Below are 26,843 nucleotides of genomic sequence, written 5' to 3'. Positions count from 1 at the left end.
CACACTCTGTATGAGAGAGAAAACAGCGCAGAGGAGTGATGGATGAGAAGAGGGGCTGTGTGTGGGTGTGGCTGAAATGGAACTAATGACAGAAAGACAAGCGATTGAGAAAACAAAAAAAAACAAGTGGGAGACGAGAGAGAGCTGCAGAGATTGGGAGATTCTGAGAAATAAAGGCAAGGAGAGGCAGTAAAGAACAGAAACAGGCAGACAGAGAAGAATAGATGACAACAATACATAAGAAATGGATGCAGCCTCTGATGTTTGTTCAGCCTGAAGCCAATTTCCGTAACTAAAGTTGAGTTATTGGAGCCAGTCTGCTCTATAGCTGCTACACTGGTTTTGTTTTGTGGTGTTTATGGTTTAGAAATAATTCATGGAAATGTATCGTATTACAATGTGTAAGTGTCTTGGTTCAAGCGGCCAACATGGCAATGTTACAGTGCATATAAAACCCACTTATTTTTAGGTCTCTTGACTAACTAAAAAGGGTGTATCTCTATTTGAATAATTTTGGTGTTATAATAATGTGTGATTTTGTTCAGATGTGTAAATATCAGTCTATATGTTACTGGTTAAGAGTAAATGAAGATGACACACAGCAAAAATGAAAAGGTTTCAGGTGCGCCTACTAAAAAAGCACTTTCAGGATGATTATTTCTTTAACCCTTGTGTTGTCTTGGGGTCAAAATGACCCGTGTACGAGTGTATATGTATGTGTGTTGATGGGTCATTTTGACCCCAAGACAACACGAGGGTTAAAATGATCCAGCTGTAAGGTCTAACTCTAACCCAAATCATAACACAATATGTGAACATTCTCTCTGCAAAGGATGACTTTAATAAAGTTAAGCAGAACAAAGTTAAAGAGGGTTTTAGTTCAGAAAATTCAGGCGCCCATTTGGGCTATTTGAATATGTACCAAACCATACATTTCATTTGTATATTACTTATGGTGTTCAATACATCCAAATACAGCAGTTTGGGGCTTTTATAAAAAAAAATAAAATCATAAAACAACCTATGATTTACAGTTTTATATAACAATCGCTCAGAGATTGGTTAAGAATAATAGGTTTCAGTAACATCTTCAATTTACAACTGATATCCTTGAATTCATTTTTATCCATCTTTGCATAAATCTAAGGGCTTTGGTGCTCAGCTGTCATTTTGTGCATTGTAGTGCCATAATTGGCACATGAAAGTTCACATCTATAACTCCATAGCGACAAGTGTTGTCAGTGAGGGAGATGATACAGCTCGGAAAGCCCTAGTGTCGGATTAGTTAAAATAGCTGCTTTCGTAACAGCATCTTATATAAATGATTTGTCGAACGTCTCCCCTGATTATTAGACTTGCATGCATTTAGAGGTGTGCGGAAATGAGCAGACTTAAAACAACTTAATTTGAAAGAGTGGTGAGTCGTTCAGGTATGATATGACACCTGAAACCCCTTGGTGGAATGAATGGGTGTGTGATGGTACTGGGGAGTCTCTCAAACATTTTACAGCTAGCCTGGAGAAAACCTATTAAATTAATTAATTTATACACACACACACACACAGTCTGTGATTCAGGCTTTAATTACCTCTCATAGGAACATCAGATGGCAAACAGTTCTTAAACAGCCAGCTGGGAGAGAGAGAAGAAGACAGAGGAAGGGATAGAGAGATAAACAGTTGAAAGGGACAGGAAAAGAAAGATAGACCGATGGAAAGAAAGGAAGGACAAGAGAGATGGCAAAAAAATGAAGCTCTGAAGAAAGAGCGACAAACAGATGTAAACCCCATCGATAAGATGATGGAGAGAAAAAAAGAAGGAGAAAAGTCAGAGCGGGAGAAAGCCAATGGTTGGTGTAAGGGATGGAACATAAACGAAAGGGAATCAAATGTAAAATAGTGAGCAAACTGAGAGGGAAGAAGAGACAGAATACTTTATGTAGAGCAGGAGACAGAGGAGAGAAGAGGGGAGGTGGATATGGAGGGGTCCTCCTCTCCTCCAGCGATGAGCAGAGAACGAACAGATGTCCAACAGCGAGAGGGGGAGGAGGGAACAAGTACCACAACGCAGAAAAGAGGCAGGGAACTGAAGTTAGAGAAGGTGAACGAGGAAAAAGAGGTGAGCGTTGACTTTTTATAGAATGTTTGTATCACTGGCTGCAACAACAACTTCTATGTGCCATTGTTTGCATTTCTTTCTCGGTTTGATACTTTAAAAAATAAAAGGAAGAGCACACAGTGAGCACAAGGGGGTAGATTGTACATCGAATGAGATCAGAGCGTCGAGCCACCGGCTCCATGTGGTTTCCTGCAGAGCACCACTTACAGGCTAATCCCTCACAGTATCTATCTGTATGTCGGACTTACAGTTATGAACAGGATGGAAGGGCGACCAGGAGGACCTTCTTTCCAATGGAGATCTCTAACTGAATACGTATCAGCTGTTACTACAGCTGATCCTCACCGCTGAGGGAAAAAGGAGAAACACTTTCCTCATGGAGATCAGCAAGGTGTGACAATATTGTAATTAGAGCCATTTTCTGTCTTAAATAGCAGAGAAAACCAGATGGCGAGGCACTTCACCGTGGCAGGAACTTTTTAAGACTTCCATAGACCTGCCTCCTCTTAACATTTAGAGTCATACATCATGGCTTAATATTAGTAGAAAGTTAATCTCACCATGTTGCAGGTTGAGGGTTTAAAGGTTAGATTAAAAAATGCATTTAAAAATTGACCACAGAATGACATACGCACATACAGTATAACAATAAAAAAAATAACAATATTTTTTGTGACCCGTCATCAACAGGTCGCTAAGAGGTTCTTTTTGAATAAGTGATGAAATCAATTGGTTACAGCCCAGCTAACCAAATTAACATTATTATATTATAATATAATATAAATTAATAAACCAGCTGTTCTGCATAGTTTCCTATTCCTAAAATATACATTGAACTAAGTATGTTGCTTATTCTGGATGTCATGCAAATGCAGTTAAAGTTATTGCGATTCAAAACACAATTACAGTATTTAATTGTATTTATAACACCCAAATCATATTCATGTCACAAGATATATTTTCTGCAGTGGTCTTCCGTTTCCGTTTTGGTCTTCTCTTGCATAAGTTAAATAACTTGGCCGAATAGGACCATTTCCTTTTTTTATTAGACTATTGAGAAAAGTGAAACTGATTCATTTTCTATTGGCCTGTAAATCATTTTCTTTCTGGTTTAATGTTCAAATGGGCCCTGGGCGACTGTATCTCCATTTCATCCAACAACAGGAATGTCCAAAGTGCAGAATAGAAGAATAGAGAGGGGAGAAATGACAGAGAGGTGCACAAAGAGAGAGGGTGGTCGCTACAGTTTTAGATAGAAAGGAAACGGCAGAAGGATGGAGAGGAAAGAGGTAACAGTAGAGGGATAGAGAGGTGGAGGTGGGAGTCCTTATCAGAAAAAAGCAGGCACCTTTATCTCCCTGCCCTCCACACACACACGAGGACTGAAGACCACTGACTGCCCACACGAAGACACACACATGCAAACATGAACACACACCCAATGGCACAAAGCACCAACACACATTATTCTATCAAGAGATATTCACATCCACAAACACACACACACACACACACACACGCAACAGTGACTCCATCCAACACTGTGCGTCACAGGAACCTCGCCCAGTACCTGACAACACGCACACACACACACACACACACACACACACACACACACACACACACACACACACACACACACACACACACACACACACACTTACAGGTTAGCAACAGGCGCCATTTACACACAGACAGACATGCCCGCCTCCCCTCCAGCTGCCATGGCAATGAATACTATTAGCATACAATAAAATGTCAGGGGGGCATGCCCAAGTAACTCATCACACACACACACACACACACACGCACACACACACACACACACACACACACACACACACACACACACACACACACACACACACACACACACACACACACACACACACACACATAGTCAGAAATGTCAGAGGCCCATGCCCAGTAGCATATCTGATGGAGAGGGAAGGCAAATGTCAGCTGTTTCTCAAAATGGCAGCCAGCAGCGGTGTGGGCTCTGAGGCTGTGACTGTGGACTGATACCGCCTGACAAACATACAAAATGTGTGTATGTGTTGCATATTTAGCTCAATAATTCATTAACAAATTCAATTTGGCACAAAGCTGAGAAAACGTAACCTGAACTGGACATGTATACCCACACAAACAACAACAAAAAATCACAATCGAAAAAATCCATTACTTTGAATTAGATTAGAACAAAAACAAAAGTCATTGTCAAAAGGTGTTTGTTTACCTCCTGTGATTCATTTCATAAACAGACTATGCAAACTGCTGCAGAAAGGTTATGCACTTTTTCTGTACATGGCGGCTACAACTGGTAACTGTTTTATGTTTCTGTTTCCTCCTCAGTAATCTCCACTTCTCAAAAGTATTATTATTATACATGCAGATAATGAGGACTATCTAGTTACCAGACTATTCCTTGTGACATAAAACGGCTGAAAAGTGAGAGAGGTTTTCAATTATCCTTGCGGACAGAGCTTAAACGCAGCAGTGGTTCAGCAGGCATGCGGAAAAAAAGTGTAAGTCCGACAATTGCTTTGTCTGTGATCAGTCATAGTCACTTTGTGAAAACTGAATTTACGCATAATTTGAAAATAAATGATGTTGTTTCGAGCTGGAATCCAAAGAGGAGCTTCATTATAAATGAACTCCTCATGAGTCCCCAAAAACTCCACAGCCATCTGTCAACAGAGAGGGGAAAACTTTTCTCTCATTCATCAGCCGGACGAACGGATGGATAGCGGGATGAAAGTTGTGTGATCCCTGGCCAAGCCTTTCTCCATCCGCCCTCCAACCCCCTACGCAGAAATCTCAGCAGCAGCCACTGGCAACACTTGCCCAAGGTCACAGGGACAAAGTCAGGGGTAGAGGAGAGGGAGAGTGAGCCAGGGTGTGTGTGTGTGTGTGTGTGTGTGTGTGCGAGCGCTGGTAGGCAAGAGTGTGTTCGAGGGAGTATGTTTGTGTTCAGGCATAAGGGGTTTAAGATAAGGTATAAAGGTGAAAGGTGTGTGCGCTCACGTGACTGTGTGTGTGTGTGTGTGTGTGTGTGTGTGTGTGTGTGTGTGTGTGTGTGTGTGTGTGTGCTTACAAAGCACGGGGGGACATGTAATAACTTCTACAACTCCTAAAGGTCTGCGTGCGTGCGTGCGCGTGTGTGTGTGTGTGCGTGTGCGTGTGCGTGTGTGTGTGTGTGTGTGTGTGTGTGTGTGTGTGTGTGTGAGATAAAGATGGCTGCTGACTGTGCCGCAACTCAGCAGGCTGGGCAACATGACGATAAATAATCGCCTCTGAACCACTGCACTAATGAGCCAGCACACACACACACACACACACACTCACTCAGCATCTCACTCTCTCAGACACACAAACCATGCTATCTTACACCCTATAGTCCTGAAACGTACTTTACTCAAACAAAGAGAAGAAAAACACAGCTATCAGAATTAGATGACATACACAGCACACACTTCCGTGCACATGAGCAGAACTCACGGCTCCCAGAACAGAATATACAGTATCTACTGTATATCTGCAGCAGACCATCGGGTGTGTGTTGGCTGTGGCGAGTGATCCATCAGCAAGCCCGTTGCCACACAGAGGTCAAACCCATCAAACCCGGAGACAGTTGCCAGAAGGAGACACACTTCAGCCAAGAACCAATCACAACAAGTCTCTCATGCTTCACAGCACACGGTAGCTCATCCCAGAACAGGACAGGCCTTGCGTTCAATTCTATAGTAAATGTGAAAGTTTCAGTCCAAACTCATAAACGAAAGTGCTGCAGAGTAGATTGAGTGTCAAGCGGACCCAATATGTCGCCTAGTCTCACATAGTCACAGCTCTATAGATAAAGAAAGGTCTGGCTGCACACATCATCCGGCCTGTTTGCATTTCCTGAGACCGATTACAGTCATCTTGAGCGGTGCTGAGCACAGGACGTTTGGTGGGTGTCCCCGCTAGTTCCCCACTGTAGCCAGCTAGCGCTGCTGCTAGTTCTCTGCTAACTTCCGCTAGCTCTCGCTAGTTCCCCGACAACCACCCAAGGTAGCGGGACCAGCCCCGGCTCGACGGTCAACCAGTAGCGGGCGGGGAGCTAGCAGCAGCGCTAGCTTGCTACAGCGGGGACACCCACCGAACGTAGTAACGGCTTGAAACCCGACTTTTACGGTAGTTACTTGTTGGATGCTGGCCTCTAACAAAAATGTTAAAAGATGTGCAGAACTGCTCCTTTGTGGAATCTGGACCAGCTATCAACCAGAAACACGATATTTGCACGCCAATGCTTGTGTGTACATTTGCACAAACGGATTCATCACCAGAGATAATCGGTAAATTGGCTGAAATGTAAATAAGAAAAACAAGGCATTGACATTCTCTCTCTTTACCTTTCATCCCCCCATTCACGGCCTCTCTAAACGGCTGCTCCACTTGTGAACTTGTTCAACTCTTTGTTGCTGTGATCTCTTTGTAACCTTTGTCTCCTCTAACCCGTTCTCCATCCCCCCTCCTCTCCCTTCTCTTTTCCTCCTCACTGCCTTTGGGTAAACATTTGTCAGTACAGCGCGAGTGTCTCAGGTAAAGATATGCAGATTAACTCTAACTCGTTTGCATAACGAGCTCCTATTTGCCAGTCTAATTATGGTGGCATGCCGAGGCCGTCCCAGAGCTGCCCTCAGGGTTCATTAGTGGGGTTCGTTAGGGGGTTTGTTAACGGAGAGCTAATCGCTTCCTCCCTCTTTAACAAATAGTTGAGCCTCAAAGTCTTGAAAAGACTCCCACTAAGCACACAGCGATGTTGGCTTAAAGACACACATACACACCGAGGCACACACAGATTCAGTGAGCAAACACATTACACACTCGCACAAACACACGACACATTTTGCGCACACACACACACACACACACACACACACACACACACACACACACGCGCTAAGTACTCCTGGGACCAAAGAGGCAGTCAATGGATTGAAGACATTTCCTTTAAACGCTACAAGTATGCTCAAGGAAAAAGTACACACACATACACACACACACACACACACACACACACACACACACACACACACACACACACACATCAGCTTTACAAGGCCTTGATAGTAGATACATATTGAAGTTATACCTTTAAGTTATTAAGTCTAATGCAACATTTAAAAATAAATCTCAAAATGATTGCGTTATATTTCATGTGACAGCCGCTTAGAGAGACAGGCAATCTGGCATTCCCCTTTAACTGTATAATCTGTTTGATTATATAAATATTAGTATTGCATAGCCAGGCAATATCTCCACAGCACCTGAACAGAAAGGTCTGGCTCAACACATTCCATTCAAGTTTAAAAAAAACAAAGTAGGCAATAAGTAAGGAACTCAAAACATTAACACGGTGATATTCATGTAAGGCTCTGCAGAGGCAGAGATAATAAGACCATTACTCACAACAAATGGGAAAAGGTCAAATGTGTGGTTCAAGTTCTCTCCATTAAGGCTGAACAAGACAGTCTCCGAGGTTGTGTGGGAATCGCTGAGTACGGTCTCTTACAGTAAGTCACTGTCGGTAATCACCCAGCTGCCACTGTGATCTACAATAGATGCAGCTCTAGTTGTTCATTTCTTAAGCACAGCCTGATGCCACGTCTCACCGAGATGTCGATGTTCTCGTCAGTCAGTTTATCGCATTTTCTTTCAGCCACATCTCAGTCAATTGTTGCCTCTCAAAGAGCACATGGTGCGTTCCATCAATCAGACGTAATGTAACTGGCAGATGGAAAGAGTGTGTTTTTGTACAGAAAATTGGATGTACTTCATCATCTCTGAGCCTCTAAACGTATCTACATTTCTCTTCTTTTGCATCTTCCAAGTTCATGGAATTGTAATTGTAAAGAGAAGAGTTGTCGTGCAGCGATCAAGCCTGTAATCAGCTCATCAGAGAGAACGAGCTCGTGGATAATTCGCACCTGGGAAAACCCGTGATGCATTATGGTCTGCTGCTCTCAAATCATTGGACCGTTAAAGCGAGGCCGTCAAAACCAAGATACAATGAAATGATTGGAGTATTTATGAAAACAAAAAAGAGCACTTTTCAAAAGGCCCATGCAGGACGTGTTGTTAGCAGCACTTTAATTAAATTACTGTGTGTTGTGTCTGATTATGTCTACAGCTTCTCGACCTCCCCCTCCCTGGCCGCCTGGCAGCCCTCGGGGATTGATGCCCGAAATCCTTACACCGTCTTCCTTTGACGGGCAGAGCGCAGCCAAGCTGAGCATGTTAAACATTATGTAGATGGAGTCCTGAAGCCACTGGGAGCTTTGTAAATAGTGCAAATCTCCACTGTAATGTTGGACTACAGGCTAAAAGCAACACAGACTGAAATGTTAAAACTCTCGCCGTCCCTAACCCTCGCTCTGCCGCTTTTTCATTCCCCAAATGCCCGGCCCTCCCATTCTTTTGTTTTCTGAATCTGTTCATCTTGTTCTTTTCCCTCCAATCCTTCTTTTCCTCCTCTTGGCCTGTGATTTGTTTTTATTTTTTTTTCTCCTTCTCTGTTTTACTCTCTCATCTCTTTCCAATCTTCCCCTCTCAAGTCTCATTTCACACTGCTACTTTTTCATCCTCTTTTCATCTCTTTTCCCTCTCTCTCTCCATCTCTTTATCACTTTTTTTTCCCACAGCACCCAAATTGTGGCCTGGTCTGGCCTTTTAATGTCTCCCTCTGCAACTCTCCCTTCTTAATGGTTTTCATTCTCTCTCGCTCGCTCCAGACTGTAGCTAATGCCATCAAGTGTTTTCAGCAGTCCTGGGCCAAATCTAAAGCCCATGGCCCCTAAACTATTCACACAACCTAAGTAAAAAACACCCCTCTATATATATATATATATATATATATATATAAAAACATACATCTATGAAAACATTTCATTTTATCTTAGGTTTCACTGCGTACCTATTTCACACCTCTTTTGCACCCTCCTGAGTTTGTTTTGCCAGGTTGTCTGAGAGACCTATTAACAGTCTTAAAATACATCTAAATTCAAAGCCCTTACAATATCTTAAATATGTTTTTATTTTCTTCCCAAATAAATGTGGGTGCGTAACTGAATGTTCTGTTTAGCACTGCTGATGACCTGAGGGGCAACATGTCTGCTCTTGCACACTGTGCACTTTATATGCCTTTATCATTTTATTTGCAGTGTGCCATTCTGCAACCATTATAATAACGATGTACAACGCACAGTATAGCTCCTAGTCGTGTATGAATCTATTGCAGAAGCAGGTGTCTGACATGGGTTTCTTGTAGTTCAGGAGTGAATTAGCCTCATATCAAGAGGAATTAAGTTAATCCTAAATGATTGGTAAGCTTTCTTCTTTTGTTTCCATTTCTTTTAGTGAATTCAATCAGGAAACTGGACTCCTGGCAGAATATAAAGGTAACTTTCTAAATCCCTTTATAGCCCCAGAGCTGAGAAGATACACAACAAACCAGGCTACAAAACACAAAAGAAGAAAAAAACCTTTAATTCCCTGGATGTGACTGGAAACTCAACAAAGAAGCCATTTATTTTCTATTTGCTGACTATGGCTATTTACACACGAAAGAAGTCAAAGCAGTGTATTTTCAGATGTGCATAGCAAACATAATACATGGGTGAAAAAAGTGAAAAAAAGTAAATACACTTTTGATAACAAGGATACCCCATTACTGGAATTAAAGCTTTACCAAAGCAGAAAAAAGCACTCATCAAAAAACATTTAATAACGTTATCAAAAAAAATAAAAAATGAAATGCGCACAGAAAAAAAAGGAAGAGACTGAGTAAAAATGTAAAATCAGAATCAGATGCTGAATGTGCGCAACAAACAACTCTGCAGGACGAGTAAACTTGGCTGAATTGTAATTTGTCTGTCAACTTTTCCTGATTATTCTTCTTAAAAAAAACTTTTTTTCTAATAATAATAAAAGAACACCTGGCAGATATGTGATCAGATGAAATATTATTGGAATCCTTAAACACCACAAACAATGTGTTTTTTCTTCAGCTAAGACAACACCAACTTGACCCAATCAACTCATGAAGCCCACAGTGGCTCCACAATGGAGTGTGTGTTCACGCCTTCAGCTAACTATCCTAGTCGACTTTAGGTCCATGTTCCGCTGTTGAATCAAACGTCTGGGCGGGGGAGCGTGAACGTGAACAAGCAAACGTCTTTACACAACTGAGAGGTGTCCTGCGAGGCATGTTTATCTGAACGAAACGAGTCCAATGGTATTATCTAAATCAGAGCAAACTTCATTTACGCATAAGCATAAAAACACAAAGTCAATATAATGCACAAAGTGGGGACAGGGTCTCTCTCACACACACACACACACACACACACACACACACACACACACACACACACACACACACACACACACACACACACTTGCATGCAAAAGACAAGGCATGTTGCTCCTTCCATATCCCAAGGCTGACTAACTGATTTCTGTGCGTGTCTAAAATATCATTCTCCACGCACACAACGTCTTGTCCTCTCTCTCTCTCTCTCTCTCTCTCTCTCTCTCTCTCTCTCTCTCTCTTCTCTCTCTCTCTCTTTCGCATGTGGTTTCAGGTTTGAAATCAATTTGACTGAGATGAAAGTTTTCAATTTCATTAGCTTGATCAAATGGAGCGCTGTTAACAGGCGGCGGTAATAGAAAATCATTTAGGCCGAGCAGCTCACACGCTCTCAAAGGACTGGCTGCTCGGAGAGGGGGGGGGGGGGGGGGGGGGGGGGGGGGGGGTGAGGGATGAGGGGTGTGGGAGACAGTGAGAGAAAAGATGGGGGAGAGGGAAGGGTTCAGAACAGAGGAAGAGATGACAAGGAGAGAAATATTGCATTTTGGAGAAAGACAGGGAAACAAAGTCTGAGACACAATGGCAGAGGGTAAAGTGATGGAGGGAGGAAGGCTAGTAGGAGAGAAAAGTATCAGGGACAGAAAATGCTCTTTACGAGACGAAGAAGAATATGACAAAGGAGAGAGAACAGGACGATGGGTGGAGAAAAGAGTCAGGGAGAAACAGACAGATTAAATGTAAGAATGATTGATGACCGTATGAGGATGATTAAATGAGAGAAAATGTCCCAATAAAGGCTGAGGAGAAACAGGATGCAAAAAAACAGGAAAGAAGACAGAGAAATGTGTCTCTTCCTCTTGTGTGCCTGCTAAGCACCGGCCCATTAAACCTCTGTTATTGCTCCTCAGATGTTTGTCAGAGAAAAATAGTGTTGTGATGTGGTGTTGTGATGAAAGGACATAAATAAACAATTAGCCATCTAAAGATCCAGCAAGGCAGCAGATTGCCAGCTTAGTACCACCACTAAAACAAATAGAATATCAGTCATAGATTAATACACAAGATGAATGCAGAGGCAAAGAGGAAATTTGAAAAACAGGGAGAGGAAACAACAAATGATTGATTAACTGATTGGGTAAAGGACAGCAATTCCTTTCGGGTAAAAATCCGATCAAATAAAGTTTGCTTACAAAAGGGCGCCACTGAATTTAAAACTGTCAAGTACCAACTACTCATACTTCTACTGTTGTAATTAATAACTTCTATGATGTACTTATCGTAACCTACTTCCCTTCCCCATTTACGTACTTAAGTTACGTGACAAACGTACTTATTCAAATCCAAACCTCAACTTAAAATATGTCAATGTATTCACTTTTGGGTTCACACGTGACATGCCCAGCGGCCTCCTGGGTGATTTTGATGATGACAGCCTACTGAGCCAATTAGGAGGCAAAGTGAGGCCATACCGCTTCAAATCTATACTTCAATTCACGTACAGACAGTTTCCACAGGATGAACGGTCTGTTTTGGCAAATCCAGCATATAAAATATAGCTACAAATTTGACTCAGAAATCTAAACTCATCATGAATGCAATATTACTCATAGTGGTCTAATACTTCCGTGGATATAAACCCACAAGAACCAATAAAGACCCATTTCTCCTTCAAGGAAAATTATGGGGGACATGATTCCGATTAAATAGACATGGAACACATTTCTGACATTGTTTACAAAATAGTGTCAAATATCTGAAATGTTATATAAATGTCACATTGGGCATTAAGGGTAAAATAATAATTTAATTAATATAACATGCATAATATGCTTTGGATTGAACAATATAAAATATGTTAGCTAAACATCATTGAATCAGTCAAATTAACTGAGCAGATCATAATAATTGTTCGTATTGTGCATATATGTCACACCAGGTTTTTCGTGATATTTTTTCAGGTTAAATTCCCGATGTGACGAATGTGTCACAACAATATTTATTGTTATATATCAGTTTCTTCAAGAAATGTGCTCACAGCAGGTTTAATATAGTAAAGGACATATTATGTAAGCATTGTAATTCTTAAACGGGGGAATCTTACCTTTAACATTGAAAAACAAGCTTTTTAAAATTAAGCATTTCCTTCAGATCTGTCACAACCTGGAGCAGACATCTTGGAAATGTTGTTATGGCAACACAACATCACATGACCTGTCACATGACCCACCAACATATTCAGTAGGTGTCACTTATGGACTTCACAAGATAGAGTCAAGGATGACGCTGTATAAGGAACTTTCCAGAACATTTAAAGGACGTGTGACACCTGTGTCACCGTGGGTCCTTATGGGTAGGGTTGGGTACCGAGGGGGTTCCAACACGTCCGGTACCTACCGGACCGAAAAGCAACACAGATTTCGGTGCTTCCTTCCGGTGCCTGAGCCGATTTAAATACTTTTTTTTTTACACTACTCTGTAAAGTTGCACGGTATATAGATACTAAAAAGGTGCCCGCACGATTATTAAAATAGATTTTAAATTATTAAAATCGCTGCTCTGCTCTCTGTCCGCCTGCATGCAGAGCGGGGCTCGAGGGGGCGGGGCTTCCAGCGCTCACACACACAGCGCGCACACACAGAGATCGCTGCAGACACGAGCACGAGCTTTTGAACGTCCGTCCTCGGCTTGATGGAACAAATCTCTCCAGTTGATATTAATGATGACGTGTAGTCCAGTAAAGCAGCAGTTTTAGGATCCAACAGTGTCTGACTTCTGTTGCACACGGTCCCATCAGGCCACCTGATGCTTGTGTCTGTTCTTTTTTTAAATATATATTTTTATAGTTTGAAGTTAAAAGGTTTGAAGCTGTAGTTTGAAACGTGTTTTGTATGTACTTATTTATTTATATCTATAGTATACTTTAAACAGTTAATAATATTGTTCAATTTGAAGAAAAAAAATTGCCTTGGCAATAAAAAAGTATCAGTTCAGGCACCGGTATCGTTTTAAAAGTATCGGTTTAGCACCTGTATCGGAAAAAACCCAAACGAAACCCATCCCTACTTATGGGTGTTAGAGAAACCACACTATCAGAGGGTGGTCGAATCTCTGATGAAGATTAGTGGTCCAGCTACTCACAGGCAATTGATATAGTTTAGCCATCACACTTTTTCATAGAGACACACAAATTACATCCAATCTAAATTCAATGATAAAAAGGAAAGCTAATGTTAATCCATTGTTATTCTCCTCTGAGTCATTATGTCGTGATGATAATCATCAGCTAATTCAGTCTCTCTCTTGCTCTCTCTCTTGCTCTATTTCTCTCTCGCATGCGCGCACAAACATACACACACACACACACACACACACACACACACACACACACACACACACACACACACACACACACACACACACACACAAATCCAGACAAGCCAAGTGAAGCTAATGTAGAGGGAGATGTGTTGCTGATTAGCTCAACCTTAAACCCCTGGACCTGACTTCTAGCCCTACAGTAGCAATCACACACATACACACAAACACGCACAAAATTTGTCCGACTATTCATACTAATCTGAGGAAAAATGACTTGCTGATTAGTTGGACCCTTACACTTCTCGACAGGCCTTTGAAACACAGCCGTCTCATGGCCACTGAAAGTATGCAGAGGAATGCAGGCTCAGACATTCTCACACACACACATGCAGGCTTGTGCAGAGGAAGTTGGATTATTCAAAAGTATTCTGACTAATCAGATAATCAGTTGACTTTCAGTAACTGCCCAATTTGAGATGTACACTGCAGAGGAGACTGCTATGAAGAGGATAAGAAGTTCACAGATAAACTGATAGAACAAATGGCTAAAAAGTGCAAAAATAGAAAACATCTTCATAAAATGAAGATGATGAAATGCAGAGAACACATGTGTTAACATGCAACGATCAAGGCACGCAGGAGTCAGAGATCAGGAAGTCAGTTATCCAGGAGGAGGATTATCACTTGACCTTCGAGTGTTGAAACCGGTAGAAACACTTCTGCCCCAATAAGAGGGTCAGACAACACTGCAGATGACCTATAGTTATCAAATGATATGCATTACAATTACATTTTCACCCATAAGCTATGATACAAACTCATTGCTATCTTATTTTTGTATTTACAACAGACAGCTAAAGTATTCAATAATTGACACACAGATAAGGAAAGCATGGAAGAACAACATGTTTTCCAGTCTTTCGGTTCAAACGACACAAAATTGCCAAATACTCGTTATTTTTTTCCTGCATAATTGGAGTTACGTTGTAGGCATGTTACGTTTGGCGACAATATTGTGAGCACATGATTACACATTGTGTCTTCCTAATAATACATTCTTCTGTCGCGTCTGTCATGTACGCCAGAGAGAGAGAGAAAGTGTGCGCGTGACTGTGTGTAAATAGACACAGGCCCCGCCACAAACAGTATCCTTCTAGATGAGCTTTGCCGATATGAAAGGAATGGAAACAGAGGATGAATACAATCTCAATCTCTCTTCAATCCCTCCATCTCCGCCGCTTCCTCCTCCTCTGTGTGATGACAGAGGAGTGCCTCTGTGCGTTCGAGTGGTCTTGTGCACACACTCTTCTGACCCATTGATACGCATGAAACCAATTCTTTCCGTGGAGGAAGGATTGCAAAGATTTCATCCAATAATCAGAAGTGAGGAAGAGAATATAAACAAATATGATCCTGAGTTTCCAAAAGAAAGGATTGATAACTAAATATATAAAAACGTGAATAAAATCAGATTCAACTAATCATGAAAACAAATCACAATTTACAAGACCTCTGTTGCAACTGTATCCCAATATCTACAAAGATTATTGGTGTTTTCCTTTCACGCTGGAAAAATGACATGATTAAGTATGCTTATGAATGCCAGCTGGCAAACGTCAATCTATTTTTTAGTGGTGTTGGACATTATCAGACCACTGAAGAGACACTCGCAGCTGTTAGAAGTTGAAGAAATTGTGGCTGGTAGAAGGACCGCTCTGCTGACAACTCAGAAAAACCAAACAATGAATTAATAGAACCGCGGGAAAAAGATTTGTATTTGAAATTAGCGACGGCATTTTAAGGTTACATTGATTCATGTTGTGCACCACAAAAAGGTCTGTATCATTTCCTATTCATGAAAAATATGTAAATTGCATTCTAAACGCCAAAACAGTGAAATGAAGGAAGAACACACTGCAGGTTTTACATTCACGCCTGTACAGCTGCCCATTTCATCCACATCCCTGCACAGAGCAGTGGCAATAGAGGGGGTTTCAGATCCAAGAGCACCTTGACAATAGTTTTTGAAACAAGGGAGAAGGTTTCTCTTCTACTTCCCCAAACAGGCAACCTTGCAGTCACACCGTAATATCCAGAACACACAAGACGCTTAAAAATCAATACTGCTAAAAGCTGAAAGTTGTGTGACCGAGGAAAGAGGCAAGGGAGCGATGACTGCCTCATGTTTGCTTCTTCCAGTCCATCCAATTTGTTTCCTTCCGCGTACCTATGACCCTCCGTGCTGCGTCTCTCTCTGCGCTCTATACCTTCTCTGCGTCACCCTGATAAAAAGGCCATGCAAATGTTCGCATGTGTGTCTGTGAGGCCCGAAAGAAAAGGCTCTACTCTGACAGAGTATGATTTTTCTAGCGTCATTGTGTTGAGGCACCGCACACACTCGCATCACGCTCCTTCTTGCCCCGCCCGTTCCCTCTTGCATTCACGGGAAGATGTTAAAAGTTCACACTTTCCATCTCTGAAATGTCCCCTGTCTGATTTTAAATCTTCTTTGTTGCTTATTTTTCCAGAGAATAAGCTCCCTCTGCGTGTGTGTGTGTGTGTGTGTGTGTGTGTGTGTGTGTGTGTGTACGTGTGTGTGTACGTGTGTGTGTGTGTGTGTGTGTGTGTGTGTGTGTGTGTGTGTGTGTGTGTGTGTGTGTGTGTGTGTGTGCGTGCCTGAGTGAGTCAGTGAACCAGTGAATGAAACCAACAATGTGACACAAAGAGCTGAGAGGGCAGTGTATAAAGGACAGGGTGGGAGACGACCAGTGTGTGTGTGTGTGTGCGTGTGTGTGTGTGTGTGTGTGTGTGTGTGTGTGTGTGTGTGTGTGTGTGTGTGTGTGTGTCTCTCTCTGGGCGATTTTACATCAGTAATTATTAATGCTCTCTATTGCATGAGTAATGGTGCATAGTGCTGACATCCTGCTACAGGTTAGCAGTGTAGTGCAAAAACGCGCTCAAGCACACAGACACACACAGTTTGAACGGTGCCATTTTTTTTCCCAGCGTTTGACACATAAAGTACGAGCTGCTGAACGATGAGGTAATCTATGAGAAATTAAACAAATGAAGCTTGTGCAACGACAGTGAAACTGTTGAGATGTCATATAGATCTTAAATACTAAGTGGAGCATTTTACAGGTTAAAAAATAAATAGTTCTCATAGTGGACAAACTATGTAAATCATATATATATGAAATAAGATAAGCTTAGTTTTAATAGCCAGCTATACACAAGTAGCAGTAAGCACCAACATGCTAATATAATAACTCATATAAAATGATGAATTATGCATGTGAACATGCATGCAAGGAGCGCACAGATATGCATTTATAAGGAAGTATCACCGCTGATTGATGATAAGGCACATAAAAGTGTGATATGATTAAATCAGTGGATTAGTCACATAGTAGCCCTAAAACATCCACAACGCTTGCAGCGAAAGTTTATAAACTGGGTGATACATTAAAAATATATATATATTTATGTGTTGACTTTTTGTTTAATTTGCATTAGTGTGTGTAAGAATTCCCAGGACACCCCACCCACAACAGACCTCCTGCTGAGAATAAAGAGCCAAGTCATGAACCCCCCATGGTGACGACTCAGCCTCTGAACCTTCTGAAGACCAAACTAATCGTTTGCCATCTTTCTGATGCTCTGCGTCTGAACAAACCAACAACGACAACCTGGAGACAACGTGCATGATGAAATACCAGAGTGATGCAATTACAATGAAATGAAGCGACATGAAATAGAAACGTCACTCAAGGAATAACGAGACAATCATATGTATATATATTTATATATTGGGACTACTGGGGAGATACTGTGGAGACAACACTTTGATTAGAGGTGCAGACATGTATGTATGTATGAACAAAAGTTGCCAGAAACAATACATCACATTGTAACTGAGCAAAATATGTTTTAAATGGTGGTGGGAGATAGAGAGAGAGAGAGAGAGAGAGAGAGAGAGAGAGAGAGAGAGAGAGAGAGAGAAAGAGAGAGAGAGAGAGAGAAAGAGCAAGGTTGGTGTTTTGCTATTTTAAACTGCCTTAGGTGGCCATCAAAGCATTAGAGCCAGAGCTCCCTAATGCTCACTGAAAACTGTTAAACCGGCCAATTCGGAATGGACCTTTCCCTATGAGAGAGAGAGAGAGAGAGAGAGAGAGAGAGAGAGAGAGAGAGAGAGAGAGAGAGAGGGTCAGGCTGATAAAAAAAACAAGAAAAACTATTGGCCACCCTAACTATCAAGGGAGCAACTAAACAGCAATCAAAGAACAATATGCACCGTCTGACAAAAAGGTAGAGACAAAGGAACAATCTGTCCTTTGTATTTCATCCCATGCGAAGAAGAGGAGAACAGCGGGAGTGAGGAGGAGAGCGAGAGAGGAAGGGTTTTGGTTCATTTCATCTAATGGGTACTCAGCCGGTTTGCCGGGCACAGCTGTTCGGTCTCCTGTCTGTGCGCCATGCGCCGCGGCCACTGCTACGCGCTCCGCAGCGCGCGCAACGCAGCGACTTTCTAACTGCTCGGTGGGCCGTGAGTGACCGGAGCTGATTAAAAACACGCACGCATGCAAAAGCACGCGCACAGGACACTAGACTCATGGGAGTGCGACGCTAATGCTGAAGGACTGCGTGTGGAAAACGGAGGCGTACTCAGAGGGCTCCAAATCCAAGATAGCTGTCAGCCTCCTTCGTTTTTTTTTTTGCTTCTTCTTCTTCTTCGTTTTTTTTTTATCTCCAGGGAATAAGTGGGTGGTGGTGTTGCCCGACCTGAATTCAGAATATATCAGCCGCGTTTTAGTGTTCTTGAGCAATACAGTGAATCGCATGCGCAGAGTGGAACACAATAATGCTGTGGCAGTTCAATTGTTTAGTTTTTTCCCCCAAAAGTCACGCGACACAAGTCATTCAAGCCCTTTAAAGACTTATTTAACGAATCGTGCATGTTATTGGTGGAATCTGTTTCTCTGTATAATGCCTACAATTTTGGAGACGAATACATTATCGAATCGTAATTTCACTTCTATCACTTCGCATTTGGTGATGCTGAATTCCTGAGCACATTTTGATAAGAGATGCGCGAGGACAGCCGATTTTCCTTCGATTAAAAAAAAGGACCTCGTCATATAAAAACGTTCAGACTCTCTTACACTCGTCTCTAAACCGGATCTCGCGTGCGTCAAGTCAGTCTGAACAAGCACAAGTTGTATTGTTATATCCAAGTGACAAACGCTGCCGCGAGGTCCGGTATGTCCTCTCGGAGAACTCAGACGGGCCGGTGAGCCGCCGGCCAGCCGGGGTTCCGTGTGGCTGAGATGGCACCGCTTAGTATGCGTCTGTCATTTGACGCTGCGACTCAGTCAATTACGCATTGTTCCACACACTCGCACTGATACAGGAGGTGTAACGATGAATAACTGCTAATCGATCGTCATTTTGGCCAAAAACGAAACTTATCTCAATGTCCGGAGTGTCTCCAGGTTGGCGGACATAACGTCACCACATGGCAAATACACATCATTTCGGAAAGGCAGCATGACTTCTAGTGTAACACTCTTTTAGTTATGAGTTGTCCCGTTGATCCACGGGATGATGGAGAGGTAAACTGGAGGTTTTTTTTGTTGGGGTTCCCTTCTTCGACCTCCCTGTCTAACATCACTCATCTCCAAAGCGCGCATTGACGCACCATGAAAGCCAAGGAAAAATAAACATTACATTAAATATGATCGTGCCTTTGGGACTACAATAAAAGTTGACACAAAAAAGGAAAACGAAAGTGAAACACACCGCAAGTGCCGGTGGCATTCCTGATTTCCAGCCCCCCAAAAATGAAAACGCCGATGTTTCAAACTGACAACAAGTTTTCCCGGCTGCATGTGCACCTCTTACCTTTCCACAGGAACAGAAGAAGCACCGTCTTCCAGAGGCGACATCCCACCCGCGCGCCTCCCCTTCTCCAGACAGTCTGCATCCCTCGTGTCGGTTAAAACAAAAAGAAGGGGAAAAAACTCCGCAACTGTTCACAAAACGGACAAAGGGGGATGTTTGAATCAGTTATCTCTTTCCCCCGGAGAGACCACTACCGCATCGGTGCCATCAATAATCTCTATTTGACCAAACATGCGCTCCGCGCAGATGAGGTTTGGAATAAACTATAAATCCTCCTGGACTCAGTCATAAAACAGAAACCCCCGATGGGCAATTCCGGTGCAGGCTGGTTTCTTTTTAATCCTCCTCTCAAAAAAAAAAAAAAAGTCTGCGGTGTGTCTCCTCCAAGACAGAGCCGATGAATGATCCCGTTTCCCCCGTAGAGAGCTGTTTCCTCCGGTGCGCTCCTCCACGTTATTTATCCAAACGGGACAGTTCAATGTCTCTCCCTTTGTCACACTTTTCGCTCTTCCAAAGTTTAAACCGACCAGCAGAGTTGACGAAGAACTCCCCCAACGACTGAAAAAGTCCACTCAAAAGGAGGGTTTGAAACAACTAAACCTAAAAAAAACTCTTGTCACTTAAGGCTCAAGTATTAAATACAATCCAAACACCGCAGCTCCGTCCGCTCTCTTTCTCCTTCCTCCCTCTATCTCTCCTCCGACTATCCTCCTCCTGCTCTGCATGTGTGTGCGACGGGTTCAACTTGAGAGGCTGTATACACTCGTCCGCGGGATGGAGGGAAGAGAGGAGCGAAGAGGAGGTCTGACGCTTCCACCAGCCGGCAGAGGAGGAAGAGGAGGACCAGTGGGGGCTGAGGAGGGTGGGGGGCGTGGGCGGGATCTGGGGATTTGAGTGACAGTTAAGCAGCCAATGGAGGGTGTGGGAATGCATTTGGGTTTTCTTTCATCATTTAAGATTTGTTAAAACAGTTCATTATTTATCATTTCATCATATTATTTATGTATTAATTAATTCAATGTTGTGGGGGGGAAAGACTCCATACCCCTACCAGAAGGAATATTAAAATATGTGTTGTTTTCTGTTTGTGTTTTTCAAAATAAAACATTGAAAAACAAACAAAAACACACAGAGACACGCACACACACAAATACAATAAAGAAAAAAGACAATATAAGACAATAATTGAAAGCATAATTCGGTTGGTAGAAAACATATTAAAGGGATGTTCCCGTATACACGGCAGCTTTTAAAGCCAAAACGACTCCAGCATAAGTTTAAAACCAGAAGACATCCCATATTAGAAGAGGCCCATTTCTCTGTGTGCTTTTTGTGTGCGCTGGTGTCAGTTGCGTGTGCGCGCGCTCGCATCCACGTGTTGTTTATCCTTTCATAGCCTCTCTCTGCATTATTCATATGACACACGCTACACCTGTTCTCTCTGTAATCGATAGACGCCACCATCGCAGGAGCTCTCGTGTTGGTGCGCGCGCACAAACACACCACATCCGCTTCCAGTGGCGTGTAACAACTTGTACTGCAAAATGTGATACACCAGCTCCCTTGTAATAAAACTCATTCACTTTCTATTGATAGGACGTGTGTGCGTGCGTGTGCGTGGGTGGATGGGGGGTGAACAAGCCAGAAGAGAGAGAACATGAAGGTCTTCTTTGAGTCCGAGGCGATGTTTCATAAGGCAGCGTACCTGGTTCCCTTTGTCAGCTAAATGTGTAAAAGCTAAAGAGATGACATTGTGACTTATTGAATTGCAAATCAGTCCGTCGGCGGAGGGATGGGAGGATTTCCGGAGACGTGAGCCTCGCTGTCTGTCTCCCTCTACAAGAAGCTGTGGAGGAGCGACAGCCCCCCCTAGTGGCACATTTAGAGAAGAGACACTAAGTGATGGCTTTCACAGAACAGCGCCCCTCTTCATCCCTCATCAGTCCTTAACTAGCAGGACATGTGATTGTCACTGAGGAAGGCCGACGCCTTGGTGCGCTCATCTCTGATGCATCCCACGTTATTCTTCCTTCTCTTCACTGTGATCCCATCGTGTGTGAACCTGACTCTGCATGCTCTTTTTTTCCCACCTGTCCTGTTTCCTTGTTCACTCACGTTCCCCAAACAATTTTTTTGGGCCTCCCGGTAACAAGCCGACTGCTTCGATAACGTCTGGGCCACCATCCCTCCACGTTATGGAGCATAACCAAATCAGTGCGTTTTTAGATATTATTCTAATTTCCACACAATAACTTTTCTTTGTGTTCTTCCTTCAGCCAGCCGAAGCATTCTCTGTGACTTAAGCTTGAAAGATCTTGTTTTTTTAACTAAATGTATCCTTCCCTCGGGCTGCAACCGAAGCAAGGCATTAGTTCAGCAAGCATGGTATAAAAAGTAATATTTGTATAAATACTGTGTCTGTATATCAATGAGGCCCCACTGGCTGTTTGGAGGAAATTTGACATAAAAAGAATTTCGGATAATTCCCCATAGGGACAAAAAACCAAGACTACATCTTTCAAAGTATGGGTGAAAACATGCTGCTGGTACCACTATAGTAAACTTGTTCATCGGGCATCTGTTCTAAACATGTTCATCTTATAGCCCCAAAAATACAATATGCCAACATCCAACTGTTTACCCAGGACAAACAGATATTGGGCAATTTGATTGCCAACTACTATTTTTCTTTTCTACTTTGAGGTTGTTTCACTTGTCATTATTAGAGGAAGGCTGGAGGCAGCAAATATTCATTATATCATAAAAAGGAAGGCATTCATCACAAAGATTGCAATGTCAGTAACTCTTCAAATTCAAAATACAACTAATGGTATGTGATAAATAGAGAATGATGTGCTTTCTAGAACTGGTTCTCCGTGTCTTATGGCTGCTGCTGTACATTAACTGCCACACTGACCCGTCCACCTGTTCTACTTTTGATTCAGTTATGTAATCATTCTGAAGAGGAACTATTCATAAGCACTACTCCTATGTTTCAGCTCAGTGTAAAAGCTGGAGGAAAGCATAAGGGTGGAGGAAAGCAAAGGAAGGTGGGGGAAGCCCAAACTCACTTTGATGCAACTTTTCATGAATCATTCTGCACACGTGCTAAAACACTGATAAAAAATCATAAAAATTTCAATATTTTATTTTAATATTTTATCTGTGTGTGGGTGGACCCATATTTCATCTCCTTAATGAGAACTCAAAGATAGTAATTCATTCAATTATTGCCACAGTCATGCAAAACATGTGTGATTTTTGTTTACTACAAAATCCTCTAGACTGCAAACAAAATATTATGCGCTATTATGAAACTAGAGTTCAGACAGATCTGCAAAGACAGACTGAAGGAACAACCGCTTTTTACTCCTCACCTTGCGACATGCTGACTTCTAGTCGGATGCACATTTCCTCCATGACCACAAACACATCACAACAAGTGGAAGCACCCCTCTCGCTCCCATCACCCCGTCTACTGCGGCGCTGCCCCCACCCTGAGGTGACGGTGGTCCTCGCTGCACCCGGCTCAGCTTCTCTCCCCGTGGCTTCTGCCCCGCAAGTCACATTGCATCTTCTGTCGCAGGCTGAAAACTCATCTTTTAAAAGAAAATACTGCATATCACTCTTGTCCTGCTGAAACACACTCTCTATCAACATGGATATATATGTATATATATTTCTCCTTAACACTTGTCTTAAAGCACAGGAACATTCCTTGCAAAATAATCTCAGAATTCAATTTCTTTCCATAAACCTTCGAGATAAGGTGATACGAATCATCAAAGGTTAACCTCCTTGGACCTTGAATTTGTTATAATCAAAGGGGGAAAATCCAGATGTGTTAAAGTATTTATTTGTGGGAGGAAGAAAAGCACAATTTTTCAAGCTCATTGGCCCAGAAATCTTTTCTAAAATACAATCCCAACTTGTCTACCATCTACAAGAAAACTTTGAGAACTTCTACCAAAGGAGCCAAGCCCAGTCAAGCTTCATTTTACACATGTCATTCGGTGTTCCACCAGAAGCACATCTGCAAAGCTTAGTCCAGCCCAAAAGGTCCAGGCCAAAGTGTATCACATTTTCAATTTCACAGTATTGTTTCACAAAAGGGCATGGCCACGTTACGTTTCCCAGCTGTCAGTGTAGCAGAAGTCTTATCCCTCTAATTCTTCAGTTAAAAGCATTTGAGATAGACAATATTCTCTCAGTTTTCACAGATTTTAATTGGTCTCCCTGGTCAACAGCATTTTAGGAGTTTTGGGCTGATTTCTATGCTTTTTATTAGCATAGGAAAGCAAGTATTCGGTGCTTGAGCCCCAACACCCATCAACAACCGTGAGGGTGTGACTATGTTGGCCAATATAAAAATATTGGTATGAAGCAGAAGAACGTTGGTTTCTCCATACGTGATGAGTAATGTTGAAAGTCTGCTGAATCTATTTGGAGATGGGTCAATTGAACCCAATTGTTCTACTTAAAACATTCAACTTGTAGTACAATTATCAAGACAGGAACGTTGCCAACGCCTAATACAAAACAAAAGGATTTACTCAGGGTGTAAGCAGGGTCTGTAAACTAATGGGAATTACATATGAAGCTTTTTTTTCAGCTGAAATGTCATGCCCAAAATAATTGCACTGGATCTTTAAGATGCCGGACATTGCAGTCTACTGCCATAAGCTGCCAAGTGGACTGTTTGATAGTGCTGCAAATGCTTACCGAGGGATTTTCTAAAACTCAGCAGTTTCCCCTACATCATCATACACATTTTCTATGGAAACAAAAACTGAAAGGTATTAATCATCACACATGTTATCTTTAGAGTCTGACAGATACAAATATGAAACATGAACAATGTATGAATGGAGGAATGAATGAATGTTTAACACTGGTTTAGCCCCAGCCATGTTGGTGTTACTGGTTTATTTGTTGATGAAAGAACACAGGAAAGAAAGAAAAAACTTCCAGGATGTATTTTCTCTTTTTAACTGTGCATATTATCGCTTTTTTTCCTACTATAAAATAGCACTTTGTGCTAACAGTATCTCTGCAAAGTTTTTTACATCAACTCATGGGAGTACGAGGACTTTGAGAGTGAGGAAGAGCTCCTGATGAAGAATTCTGCCCCCGGTTTTGGGGGCGCTGGGGCTCATCATGCTTTAAACATACATTAACATTTTGTTATATTGTTGTTCATATGGAAACTGGGTAACTTTGCATAAAAGCATCCACTATTTAACAACTTTGTCAGCCAAGTCCAAACCTTGTTACAGCAGTGCATTCATTAAATGATCCCGTTATGTATGGGTGTGATGAAGGGAAAGCCAAGATCATAATTAGCTCGCCTGTTAATGCCGATAATGGAGTCCAAGTAAGCATCATGAGGTCTAAACCTCCACTTTACTCGGAAAAGGGAATGTGTTGCTTTATGATTATCTCTGACTGAAGGTCAGTACTCAGCTATGCATGTGCCACTCCACCAGAGTGTACATGAAGTACATTTATTTCTAAGCGCTCACAAGTGCAAGGTGAAGTGGTCAGACTGAGAGAAGACACTCAAAGTGTGATCCTTATATACTGATCTTGGGTCGAAATGGTGTTTGTGTATATGAGCGCATGACAGAAAGAGTTTTTTTCTGCCGTAGTTGATACGACTCTCATCCTTGTATGTAGCCAGGAGAGCGATACAGATGGCGCTCTGCTCTCTCAGGGCAAATGACTCTTGTAGAAATTCTGGCGACACCTTGTTCAGACGGTATACTCCACTCGGAGGCTGGAGGAAGATGACCGCCACTGACAAACCTCTCTATGTACTTCTAATTCCCTCTCTCTCTCTCTCTCTCTCTCTCTCTCTCTCTCTCTCTCTCTCTCTCTCTCAATCTCTCTCTCTCTCTCTCTCTCTCTTTGTACTCCATGCTCCCTCTATCTCTCTCTCCCTCTCTCTAGTCAAAAACCAGGGCCATCTCTTTGCTCAGTGGAACAAACTAAATACATTAGAATCCAATTAAGTCTGGTAAAGAGAACTGCTCAGGCTTAGAGTGTGTGTGTGTGTGTGTGTGTGTGTCTGTGTGTGCGTGTTTGTAATCAAGTCTGTGTGTGTTGATCATATGTATGACAGCTTATGTCCAACCAATGTGAGGAAGGATTACTCTGGGGTTTTTATTTCTGTTTTGGGGGAGACAGCTTCTATGAAAACCATACACCGTACATGTACATATTTGTGTATGTGTGTGTCCATGTTTGTGTGCGCATGTGTTCATATATATGCGTGTCGCTATTATACAAGTTGTCATAGTGCAATAAGTCAGTGACATATAGGACATCTTTCTGTCTCACCCCAAGTGGTTTCTGTTGCCGTACAGCAAGACCACTGTCTGGCTCTGTAAATCAAAGTAGTGGTGTGTGTGTGTGTGTGTGTGTGTGTGTGTGTGTGTGTGTGTGTGTGTGTGTGTGTGTGTGTGTGTGTGTGTGTGTGTGTGTGTGTAAGGGAATCAATAACTCTGTGTTGCATTACGTACTGCCCTTGTTCAATTTTAAATTGGGGACAGACACAGAACTACGACCAACCACACACACACACACACACACACACACACACAGAGAGAGAGAGAGAGAGAGAGAGAGAGAGAGGGAGAGAGAAGACACAATATAGAAACTGAAACGCAGAGAGAAAGAAATTGACCACTTTTGAAGATATCACAGATGGACACACACATCTGGAGGGAGAACACTTTACTTAATACACACACTTTGTACAAATTGTCATGCACCATCCATAAACACAGGTGCATAAACACGGGTGCAGGCCTTTACAATGTTTAGTCTCACTGTTGCTTCAGACCGCGACAGACACACATCCAGACTATTTTTGGTATGTTCAGTCTGTTTCAGACATACTTGTGCACTGTCTTCATAAATGGCTTGCTGTGTTTGCTTTATGCCTTTTTGGAGAACAGCGGTCGAGATGGAAGTTGAATCTCCTTTGTGTATTTTTAGAAAATTTTGCAGACAAGCTGCGAATTTGGGCAGAAAAACCTTCGTTAGAAGTAAAACTCCTACCAATCAGTACCTCTTTATGCATGTAGAGTTATAGTCTTTTTCTTGAAATATATATATTTCAAGAATATATTGTTTTTAAACTGCATTTTTC

The 26,843-nt window shown here is 42.2% G+C and overlaps 1 protein-coding gene across 1 annotated transcript in view; it reads right to left on the bottom strand.

The window, feature by feature from the left end:
* Positions 1 to 19,772, bottom strand: part of LOC306739729 (transmembrane protein 132D) — a gene marked incomplete at both ends in the record, with an annotated part of 218,612 nt that extends 198,840 nt beyond the window's left edge. Inside the window, one exon of the mRNA XM_079221772.1 lies at positions 19,691 to 19,772. Within this exon, the coding sequence (XP_079077898.1) occupies positions 19,691 to 19,772 (82 nt within the window). The remainder of the gene's footprint in view (positions 1 to 19,690) is intronic.
* Positions 19,773 to 26,843: the final 7,071 nt, after the last annotated feature.

The sequence above is a fragment of the Taurulus bubalis genome (genome assembly GCF_910589615.1).
Source record: "Taurulus bubalis genome assembly, chromosome: 8".
Classification (NCBI taxonomy): Eukaryota; Metazoa; Chordata; class Actinopteri; order Perciformes; family Cottidae; genus Taurulus; species Taurulus bubalis.
The sequence above is the reverse complement of the archived record's forward strand: the minus strand, read 5'-3'. Positions and strand labels throughout refer to the sequence as shown.